The sequence below is a fragment of the Oculina patagonica genome, chromosome 12 (genome assembly GCF_052425735.1).
Source record: "Oculina patagonica isolate OP01 chromosome 12, crgOcupat, whole genome shotgun sequence".
NCBI classification, from domain to species: Eukaryota; Metazoa; Cnidaria; class Anthozoa; order Scleractinia; family Oculinidae; genus Oculina; species Oculina patagonica.
The window spans coordinates 832,309-844,723 of record NC_135769.1 but is presented as its reverse complement, the minus strand read 5'-3'; the positions used below and the strand labels follow the sequence as shown (position 1 = coordinate 844,723).

The 12,415-nt window shown below is 41.2% G+C and overlaps 1 protein-coding gene across 1 annotated transcript; it reads left to right on the top strand.

The window, feature by feature from the left end:
* The first annotated feature begins 5,918 nt into the window (after positions 1–5,918).
* Positions 5,919–7,618, top strand: LOC144632349 (uncharacterized). Its single transcript, XM_078490976.1, has 2 exons — positions 5,919–6,083; positions 7,190–7,618. The coding sequence occupies exons 1-2, from the start codon at positions 5,919–5,921 to the stop codon at positions 7,616–7,618; spliced, it is 594 nt and encodes a 197-aa protein (XP_078347102.1).
* The last annotated feature ends 4,797 nt before the right edge of the window (positions 7,619–12,415 follow it).

Here is a 12,415-nt window from a genome sequence, read left to right as displayed (position 1 = left end):
TTTGTTAATTTCCAGATTCTTGACTTGGTCTCAGTCGACACGGTGGAAGCCGGCGTATGAACAACCCGGTGAAGTTATCTGTTCATTGCCTTTGTTGTTCCAGTGCCTTACGCTTTTCATTCAAACGCATCCGATCGATGGAATCGGTATCTTTAAAAATGTCCAGTACGGTTTAGAAAGTTTGATGATGACTACAGAAAAATTTACTTGGATGATTAGGCAAGGCTCACTTTCTACCTGGTCCGATCGATCAAGACTTTACTAACGACACCGATGCGGCCAGCAAGCGTTATCAATTTTATATAACCAGGCTTAATCGTTTTCTTACCTTTGGTGTTCGAAGTTAATCAACTTGTGTTCCTTTGCTTTCCTTTATCTAGCAAATACCACAATCGAGAATAACAATCCCTACACCTGTGTGACTGACTGTTTCCAAAATTACTACCAATTGTAGTACTGTGCGCTCAGCCCGACAGTCAGTGCGCGAGTCCTGAGTATAACTACCTGTTAATATCAGCCGCGTATTTTGTAAAAATAGGATTCCATGTGGTTTAAATCAAAACAATTGATCTTTGTTGTAGCAGCTCAATTGTGTTTGTATACCCGCTTGAAAGAATAGCGGAAAGATCGATGTTTGTATCGCCTTTGTATCAATTGTAAAAGAACCAATATCATTCGCGAGCGCTCTTAATAATGCATGCACACAAGTAATTATAACAATAGATGGTATTACAAACAACAGATAAAAAGAGGACATCGTAATCGTGCTTTAAGCTTTTGGTCGAGTGTTGAAGGATCGACAAAGGTAAGGACATGGTGAGAAAATGCCGGAAAAGACTCTGCCCCTGCAGAGAGGTTAATCTTTCAGGAGTGTAAGTCAGTTAATAATATAACTATTTAAAATAATATAACTATGCAGTTGAAAAGTGTCAGAATAAATCTCTTTGAAAAAAGAAAAAAACACGATTTTCACTGCTAAACACGTTTGGTTTATTTTTAAGCAATCAAAAACGGAGAAGCAACAACGCGGATTACACAAGCCGCAAAATTAAGCCACTGTAGCGGCCAATTTTTGGTAACCTGAGATCTCCCTTGAGAAAAGCGATGGATGGTTTCAAAGGCGCCGCTTATTAAAAATTCTTGGCATTCTGGAGGTGTAAATTTGAGTCAATAAACAATTGCTATTCCTGTTTCGCTTTTTAACATCGTTTAACATGATTTTATTCAATTTCAAAAACAGGATATATCCTCCTGCAATTTATATTCAAGTAGGCGCATTAGGTGTGTCATTTAGTTTTATATATTGAAACTGGAAACAAGTACGTAGATGATATGAAGGAGGTAATCACATAATATGCATATTTAATTAATTTTTTTTGACCACTAATGCTGTCGTTGCGTTGGAAATTACCGCTTGCGTGCTTTTGATCCCAATTTATATTAAGCCTTTTCATTTTGCCGACGTTGATTAAGAAGCTTAACCATAAAAAGCTCAAAATCTGTTTTTTTTTTAACGCAATAATGGTTGCCAAGCGCCACTTAAGCTCCCCCTTTTGTAGAAGGACAAAGCACGCAGAAAGCCGCGACGCTATTCGATTAAATGATTCCTTTCACAAGACCGAAAGAAGTCAGCAGCCCTTTAAAACACGGCATAGTGGCTTATTCAGGTCAGCGATGCAGGCATTGTTTTCCTGGTCACCCTGGACATTTTCCAGTACAATTACAATTTTACGACATAACAGCTCATGACAATGGCCTTGCTTGACGTCTCGACCTCCGCAAGGTTATGTGAAAACATTCACATTCCGACCAACCAACCATTAGAGACATTTGTCTAAATTACCTCTCTTGGTAGTTGCTGAACAATACTAAACAATTGGTTTCTTATTCCAGTGACGTGTTACGTTTAATACCCAGTGCTGATTCCCTCATGTGTTGTCAGTTTAGCTCAACATCACGATACCTTAGGTCAAAGAACAGGATTCCTAATATTTATTTCAACATACATTAGTTCTAATGTGGTCGAAAGTCAGTGGTAGATTCCCCTCAAACTCCCCGACTTCCTACAAGATTCCATTTCCACGCACGATTGAGAACTTTGAGAAGACCGTTCGCTTTAGGGTCAGTTCTCTTTTGTGCTTTTGCTTTGGACGCTGTTTTCGAAGATCCCATTTCTTGTTGAGCGAGTTCGACATTGTTCATTGTTCTACATAATCATGAACTTACTTGTACAAGCTCTAAATCCAGTATGCCGGAGATAGATAACAAGAGATTTCTTAAAGAGTTTGATGGAGGGATGACTGCAAACAGCTCGAAAGTCTTACATCTGCTTTCAATTCGGTTAAAATGTTGAATGCTGGGTTGCAGCTGACGTCACGGTGGCCATGCTGGTGAACAAGAACAAAGCGTTTTCCTCCGCTGGGAACTAAACTCTTTTATCATGCAAATTTTTGTTGAACTGACGCAGCGACTGCTCACGCTTAGCAATGATGTGCTACGAGATCCTGACCACATGGCGTACAAGCCCTCGCCTCATCCAGCTTCCAGTTATGTACGTTTATAGAAGTTGGCAAGAGGCCACACGCTGTGCATGGAGGCATACTGATCTTTAGGAATTACAAGGACCAATGTTCTGACCACTACCAAACCAGCTGCCATCAACTGCCTTCCAAGAAGTACACACACTCTTCTGAAGCTGGTCCACTGCCTCCGAAACCAGCCTTTGTCACTGTTCACCATGTTCTAGTCTACCCTGCTCATTCGTCTTAGACCACCACATGCTCTTTCTTCAGCTAAACTCCTTACGACCCTTGCTGGATAGCACCAAAATGGTTTTTGTGTTACAACTTGCCCTCGGCCTTCCTTGTAGTCTCTATCACTGCCTATGCCTTACCAGGTTGTAGATCAGGTCTCACAGACTTAACCATAGGATCACTCGAGTCTCTCACTAACATGTTTGACCGGGCATTTGTGACCTTCCACTGCTCGACGAGGGACCTTGTTGGGACTTGGAGCCTAACTGCACAAATTTGTAAGGGGCCACGCTTGTCAAGGTCCTTGGTTCACCCTGGCACCTCCTGAGGAAGCTTCCACTGAAACACTCCATTGCCTCAACCCTAGCCATAGTCTTAGCTGGTCTGGGAAGCAAGCCAAAGTTGAAGGCTTCCTAGGAAGCCCACACCTGTCTATTGCTCTGAGGTACTCTTTCATTTGCTTCTGAATGGTATCTCCTCGAAGTCTGTCGATCAGTGGAAGAGAATACTAGTGTTTCCAATCTCTAAAGTTTGGGCTGGCATACACAACCTGCATTGAAATGTTGGGCAGACCATGAATCTGGACGTGGGGCAACTACATGCGTTGTAAACTGTTCTGTATGTAGAACTGGTGTGGGTTGTCCACACAAACTACTTAAGTACACTAAAATGTTGAAGTACATCCAGGACGAAGCTGCTTATGTTGTGTGGTCAATCTGGTACATAGTTACTTTCAGCGTTTTATTAGCCTTTGACAAACACAGATGCCAAAGTCTAGCTGCAAGTGAACGGCGACAGCAAACTTCCTCTGTCGGTTTCTGTAAATTGAACCTCACTCTTCGTGTCCAGATTTAGTCTGCAATGTCACATTTGATCCAACTCGCAGATAAATACATGACGGACATCTCCCTCGAAACCGAAGTTGACTTGTTTGCGCATATTTCGTGACCGTACATGGTGTTACCTCTATTAGTTCGATCCATTTGACACCCGAATGCTCCACCAATGTAAGTAGCATAAGGCGAGAGCAACAAGCTACTTCTTTTCGACGAAATTTCACTAGCGGAGGGAGACGCAATTAATGAGAATCTGTTCTGATTGACTGCGATGCAGGGTCCAATCTGGCCCTCCAGATTGGGGGTTTGACATAGGGCCAATCACCCTACACAGTAAAATAGAAGTCTGATTATGGAAACCATATCAGAATGAGAAATATCCACTCAAGCTGCAGGCAGGCAACATACAACACACCCAACGATGATTGCCTTTCTTGGAATCCTGAAACTGCAAGTATATGACGGGTTATGGAGAAGGCCGAGAGAAATCCAGAAGCCCGATCACGTTGTCAACCTCCAACACAAAACACAACTCTTGGAGTTGGCTGCTGGATTATTAGAACGTTGTTCCAGGTGGGTAAAACAGCCAATGTAGTGTGTGGGTTCAGAAAGCATAGAATGGACATACCGGACTGAGTGAAATGAGGAAATGAAGAAGAACACCAGAGAGGAGTGGGTCTAGTCCCGAAAAAAGAAGCAAGAATAGTACTGCTAAGATGGAACCCGGTCAGTGACAGGATTATGAGTGCTAGATTCAATTCACGATATGCATGGCTCACAGTAACTCAGATCTACCAATCAACTAATGATGCAAAGGATGAACAGCTGCAAAAAGAAGTGAAAAAAAAAACACCCAGGCACGACATGCTGATCATCATGTGGTGCGCCAATGCCAAAGTAGGCGAAGACAACAAAGGATGGAAAAGAGCCATAAGAAGTCAAGGAATAGGAACGAAGGGAGAGAATGTTGAGAGGCTGGCAGAATTCTGCGCACTAAACGACCTTGTCATCGGCGGAACATTGTTTAAGCACAGAGGTATTTACAGGTTAACCTGGAACCCACCAAATGGCCGCGATCGTAACCAGATTGCCGTCCACATCATAGTCAATGGAAGGTTCAGGAGGTCTCTGCTCGACACCTGAACGATGAGATGGGCGGATGCCAGCAGTGACCATCATTCTGTATTGGCAAGAGTGAAGATGAAATTGTGCAGAGCTAAGAGGGAGAGGCGGGGAAGGAGGAAACGATATGACACAATGAAACTCAGGGACCAGCAAGTCAAAAAGCAGTTTTGTATTAAAGTCCGAAACAGATTCGAAGCACTGGCCAACAACGAGGACGACAGTTATAAAGATTATAGTATTGAGTTTGGCTGGTAGCAGTTCAAGAACGTATATAATGAGGGTGCAGAGGCTGTTCTCGGAAAAAGTAGAAGGATCAAGTCTAACTGGATTAGTGCCTAAACAAACAGAAGATTGGACGAAAAAAGCGCAGACCATAGAGCAACTTGGGCGGGTCAAGTCTAATCAGAAAGAGCAGAAGAGGGAAGAACACAAAAAAGGAAGTAAAAGCGAGTGCACGGGCGGACAAGAGGAGAATGCTCGACAACTTTGCAGAAGCAGCAGAAAATGAAGCTTAGGGCAACAACATAGGTGACCTCTACTGGCTGACTTAGCAGATTGTCCAGACAAAGAGAAACAAAATGACAGCCATCCGCGACAAGTGTGGGAAGTTGCTAATAAGCAAAGAGGAAATCCTTGAAAAGTGGAAGGAGCATTTTTACGACGTGCTTAACGTAGACTCTACAAGTACTGACGTGCCAAGCAACATCGGCCCTGTTGCTGCACAGCAACTACCAGCAATAACAACATCAAAAATATCGGAAGCTGAGATAGCAGATGTCAAATCACACTAACGAACAGGAAGAGCCCAGAAATGGACTTATGCTTAAGTGCACGCATGACACCACAATCAAGAAGTTCCATAGGCTCTTCACCAAAATCGTGGCGGAGCAGAAGGTCCCATCAGATTGGAGAAAATCGCTCATTGTGAAAATCCCGAAGAATGAAGAATTTGAACATCTGTTACAATTACCGTGGTGTATCTTTCCTATCATTGCCATCGAAGATCTTCTGTAGAATCCTTATTGACAAAATTTAGCCCAAGGTCCTACATTGGCAGTCACTGGCCAGAGCTCATAACAAACAAAGAACTATAGACAACAACTGAGCAGGAAAGGATCAACATCCAGATAAGAAGGCGAAAGTGGGGTTGGATTAGGCACACCCTCGGGAAAACTAACTGCAATGTCACCAAGCAGGCACTGAGATGGAACCCACAGGGGAAAAGGAGCCGAGGTCGTCCCAGGAACAGCTGGAGGAGGACGGTAGACGACAAGGTGAGCAAACAGGCTACACCTGGTGGCAGCTTGAAAGGATAGCCCAGAACAGACCACGATGGCGAGCAACAATTTTCACGGAACTATGCTCCACTGTGAGTTGAAGGGATTAAGTAATAGTAGATGAGAAGCTGCGTAAACGCTAGGCTGGATTCAGACGGAAAGTGGAACAATGGAAGGGATATCCACACTCAAAAACATCTTTGAGTGCATGGTGAATGGAATGGCAAGCCCCAATTGGCGTGAACTACGTTGACCTCAGAAAAGCCTTTGATAGCGTCATGAGTAAGCATGAATAGATTGTGCCGGTAAATTCAGGAAAAGTTGCTTCACAATATACCCAAAAGTTGCTCTAAAGTTGCTCAAATATAAAAAAGTTGCCACCAAAATTTAGAAAAGTTGCTTGCTCTCTAGAGTGAATTTTGCGTTTTCTAGAAATTGAACCGCTTGTAGGTTTACTAAGAGTTGTCCCAGCGTCTATGACTCGCACTTCAAATACCAAGATGGCCGGCGGCTGGTTCTCTGTTGCAGCGAGTAACCGCTGGATTTAAGCGCCCGTTAGATAGAAAGCCGCTGTCCAGATTTCGTGGGCGTAAAGCAAGTGTTATTTTACTGTCATTTTATTGTATATCCTTAGTTTTAATAAAATCAGTTTAGATAAAACCAGTTTTCATAAAATCCTTCGAAATGAAACGACCTTTTATGGTTTGGATCGGTTTTATATCAGTTTGTTGCTCAAAAGTTGCCAAGGAAGGCAAAAGTTGCCTTTGGTTGCTGGTACTACAAAAAGTTGCTCAAAACGCTAAAAGTTGCTAAAAAGTTGCCGAGCACAATCTATTTATTCCTAGTCATGAGAGAAAAGTTATAGTCCGTTATGCAGGAATACGTTATTCCTAATTTCTAATCAACATCATTAGAGATCTGCACGATCAGAGCTCAAGCTGCGTCCTTGAAGGCGAGAAGTGGTGTGAGGCAGGGCTGTGTCATGTCTGGCTTCATCTTCATGATCATGACTGATTAGGTCAAGAGAAATACGCTTGGTAAAAGAAGAGGGCTGCGTTGGAACCTCACCACCGTTCTAGAAGATCTGTACTACGCATATTTTATATAGCACTCTTAGCAAGTTGACATAGCGACATGAAGGAAAAGACATCCCGCCTCACGATACGGCTGAAATTGTTAGACTTAACATCAACCCCAGAAAACCAAGACCATGCGCCTGAATTGCAAGAAGAGCGATCCCATCACTGTTGAAGGTAACAAACTGGAAGACGTCGAAGCATTCCCATACCTTGGTGCGATGCTAGACAAGCATGGTGGAACGGAGGCAGACATCAAGCGAAGACTGGCCGTTGAAAGAAATGCTTTTGCTACCCTGCAGCCCCTATGGAAGTCATCAAAGTACCTCTCTAAGACCAAGCTGCGCATTTTTAATACCAATGCAGTGGCCGTTCTATTGTATGGGGCAGAGGCGTGGAGAACTACCACTGCAGATATAAACGAACTGGATACCTTTCAAAGGAAATGCATGAGAACTATACTTTATGTCGTTTGGCCAAATCAAATATCAAACGAGGGATTGTATCATTGGAGCAACACAAAGCCATTATCTGTAAAGATAAAGATATAAAGATGAAGATGGATCGGGCACTTCCTACGAAGAGGTGGCAATAACATTGTCAGAACTGCACTGAACTGGGCACCATAAGGGAAAAGAAGTCGAGGCAGACCGCGAATTACCTGGAGGAAAAGCGTGGAGAGGGAGCGAAAAAAAAATGGGTTGGAATTCTTAGCCAGGTGCAACAACAGCTGCAAAAGATCGAGAAGTGCCTTCCGGTGCGCAAAGAGGTTAACTTACTCACTCACTCAACCTCTCCATCCCGAGACAAAAGGCCGCAATAATACTTCGCTACCCAACCCTGGCCAGAGCTTTGGCTTGCGCTTCGCCCCATGTTAGACAAATCTCCTCCAGCTCTTTCATCACAGTCCTTCGTCAGATGTTTTGGCTGCCTCCTTTTCCTCCTTCCAATTGATGTTCACCTCATGGCAACTTTGGGTATCCTGTCATTGGGCATCCTTAGGATATGACCAAGCCATCACAGCCTGCGATCCTTGAAGCACGTAAGTACTCTAGATCTCTCAAACAATGAAAAACGTTATTAGAATATCTGGCTTGTAGTAGCAAAGCGTGGGCATGAACGTTTCAATACCTGCTCTTCCTATCATTGCGAACCATCTGATACGAAGGTGACATCGGCATCATTGGTAAAATTCAACAGTTTTATCAGGACGTATAATTAAGTAATTTGTGGTATTGTAAGTAATGTTAGTATTGTAAGAAAATTGTTCTTCTCAATAAAAAAGGTCGTACAATTGAATTTACCTTATTCAATGTTAAGTTACTACGCGGCATATAAGACAACCAAATTCTGAACTTTTTTGGCGAACGTCAAAATCTCTTCGGTAGTGAGGAATCCCGCGTTTCGTGTGTGAGAATATGCTGCCATTCTTTTCATCAATGTGGCTAGGTAACAGTCCGTCCTTTAGATAGCGCTCGAAAAGTTGCGATCAACACCTTAAAATAACTCTGTCACCGTAAGACAAACGAAAAGTCTCTCATCTACCTTCTTATGATGACGCAAACATTTAGGGTCATTTAGCAAGTTTAAAAAAAATGAATTGGCATTGGATCTATCAAGTCAAGGTGCGTATGGAATAATAGCGACCTTTAAATTGGAGTACGAGTGCGAGATTGAGTAGCAGTACGACATTTCAAACCTGCTGTATATGCTTTCGATTACCACGTTGTTTTGCCAATAGTCCTATTCTACTAGTCAAAAACAGGGAAGAGCGAGGGCTCCGGTAACTTAACTGAATTGAAAGTCCTACCCGGCCCGTACTCGATCTCCTACTCGTAATGGTATCTAAAGGTCGCTATTTTTTAAAAGGAAAAATCCAATGAAGATTGTCAACTGGGTTAAAAAGGAACGGATGTTGGTGTTATCAGGATCCAGATCAATCTTATTTCGCAGCAAGCATAAGCGAGGTAGTCATCAGTCACCAGGGAAACTATAACCGGTGTTGTCGCCTTATGTTCACACCACCCAAACAACAACAGGACAAAAGGTGACGAAAACCAGCAGCGTTCGCAGGTTGCCTTTAAAGTCGTTATCCTTATCTATTTGGTAGAAGCGTTGGGTGATGACGCAGCGAATAGCGTGGTGGTTACGTAATGCGTTGGTTTACCGCCGGGAGAGTCGCGGTTGCCATCGAATTTTTCCTGGCAAATTTTACGATATTGCAATTCCATTGTAACTTAAAATGTTCGCAGTCGGAATTCTGTGATATGAAAATTTATTTTGACGGTGGTCTTGGTGTAATTCTTACTCAAAATCGTGCTTGTTTAAATTCGTGTTAGACGTGCGACGTGCCCTTCGAAACTTCATTCGACACTTCGCCTTTACAATTAGGCTATCGTCTTTGACGTCTGTTAGCAAGTCACTACACATAATGCAACTGATGATTAAAATCCTTAACTGAACAAAGGTTACCCCTTACCGTCTTTGGTCTTTGTGCTTTCCAGGGGTGCTTACCACTTGTGTATTTTGTCTACCCACCGAGTACCACAGTGAATCAAAGGTCGAAGGCCAATCGTAACACGTAACAAGGCGTTCGGACCCGTAGAGCTCTTTGTTTTGGTTTGCTCATCAAAAAAAATTGACCAGCCAGATGTAGGTTTTATTTTTCATCTGAAAACCTTTCGAATCGATTTCTTATCATTGTAATAAACATCATACCACCAACGCCGAGTTATCGATTTCATTACAAATACTACAAATCTAACAAATTTTTCTGTTTACCAGATTGCTTTCACATTTTCGGAAAATTGCGAATTTTATAATTTCCATATTTTACATTCTGGACACCATTCAGTGATAAGAAATCAACATTTCCAAACCTGGCCTACAGATTTTCCGAAAGAAATTTGAATTAACACATCTGCAGATTTTAAAAAATCAACGTTTCTATCGCTTTCAGTTAGAGAAGCCTCTCGATATAAAACATGATAATATAACAATACCTTTTTGGGTTGCCTGCTCCAGTGAATAACCCGTACGGAGTCATTAACATGCATAATAAGTGATTTCTTATGTTGTTGTTGATATAACAAGGACGAATCACTTTGGAAAATTTTTTTAGGGGTTTTTGAAATGCAAATTTCTTCATTCAGACAACTGACATTACCGAATGCAAATTTTAAGGAAAAGATTATTAGAAAATCGTTAACGTATTTTTTTGTTAAAAAAATTCAGCAAAGAAGGTGTAGACATTTTGATGTCTTCTAATATGGTGTTTTTATCTTTTGCATTGGGATATATTTCGTTTTGTGATCTAAAATTAGTTCAGCTAAATATTGCAACAAGTAATTTTAATTTTCTTACTACTATAATTTTTAATTTAAAAAGTATGACACCTTTTTAAATGTCTTTTTTTGTATTCCATAAATTTTCCCTCCCAGTGAATTGATATCCTCTTTGGTCTTCAGTATCTAGGATAAATTCGTGAAGCCATTTCAAAACAAAAACTTGTAGATGAGTAATTTTTAATTGGTTCTTTTTATGTTATCTCTCTATTTTCTCACTTTCTAGAAGGGGTGTTTGACGTTGTTAATAATCTTTGTGGCTCGGTTTTCATCAAAGGATCTGTTTTAACACGTTCTAAAAATTAATTTTTTTCTTCCAAGTTGTTTTAACACCTTCAAAGTTAATTTATGGACAAGGGACAACTTTGGTTCGTGGTCAATGTTGACTTCATTCCTCGCTTCACGTTTTCAGTTTTACTTTTTGCCAATATTCCTCTTATTTAAAACACTCGTGTCATTTGACTGCACCAGCCACTTATAACGAGAAACGCAAAATTTTTCACAGTGTGACGCCTTTTTTGTGATCGTCGACCGGAGAGCCTGTTCACAGGCTATGTGTTACTCCGCAATTCACTTTTCCCTTCCTGAGTGAGTGACATTTGAAAGCGCGAACTGACGGTGTAGCTGTGATCAATATTTTCCGACATGTTTCGTAAAAATTTAGTGCGTCGCGGAATAGAAAGTTAAGAAATAGAAAACGTGAAACCTCGCTGAAACCTAATAACAAAAGGTGATAGATGGATTTCTGATTGTAAGACCAAAACCAAAGAAATCACTCTGGCCTATCACAAAGGGCACAGACAATCTAGTGAACCGATCAAAACTGGCAGCAAATACATGTGGTTGGCCCTTAAGTGCGAGCGAGTCGCGATTGATTCAGTTCGGTTTTACATCTGATTGGCTGAGAAATGGCCCTATTTTTTTAAACCAGTCGCAAAGCGTACGTTGTAATGCAATACGAAAGCATAAGCGAATTACTTTCGACATACTTTTTTATAACATTTTTTATCTCCTATATTTTATAGTATCTTTGTTATGGTTATTATATTTTGTACTTTTATAATTTTAGCACATTTTATTCAGTCACATAGACTGTCAAGTGTTGATTTTTAAATAAACGATTTCTCTCTCTCTCTCTACGCGAAGATCTCTTTGTTCAAGAGGCAAGACCGACATGCTCCGCCCAGTCACATCACGCGTCATGTCGCTTAGCGACAACAGGTAATTTCGGAAACAGCGGGTTCAATTAATCTCAGGTCAGGGGTAAAAAAATAACTGATTTACCGTTTTGTAATGTTTTGTTTGACATAAACTACAATGTGATTCAAGTGAACAGGACATTATAGGGCGTGACCAGCTGATGTAAAAAAAACCACCGCAGCGAATTTTGAAAAGCTGACGTTTTAAGCGTTAGCACTTCCTCGGCGCATAGTGAAGTGCTAACGTTCAACGAAGGGCTAGCTCTCGAAACGTCAGCTTTTCAAAATTCGCTGCGGCGGTTTATTGACATTTATCAAATACCAGTTGATAATCAACTAAGTGTTTTACTGGCCCGCCGACCAAGCACAACAGTTTCTTAAGAAACTAATTTGAGCTAATTCTTATTAAATGGACATCAGAAACTCTTTGGGTACATCAATGAAGATTAGCCACAAGCAGCAACTGTTCCTCAAAGGACTTTTATTTCGTTTACAATGGTTACCATAGGATTACGTTACCTCAAGATGACAGTTCCTTCATCGTTGCGATGGTAACTGAAACTACCACCGTTGTTCCTATAGAATCATTATATGAATCCATTACAAATTATATTCCAACACGATTATATGTCGAGTAATATCTTAAAATATAAATGCACATGAAAGTTCAAACATTTCGTAAGTATTGTATTCCACTCATTTTTAACGTGTTTTCTTCTTCTTTAAGGTGGTTTGCCGTGGATGGAGATTATAAACTCTTTTGCTGAACATCCTTTTGGCACCTTCTATTTTATGTCATTGTTTG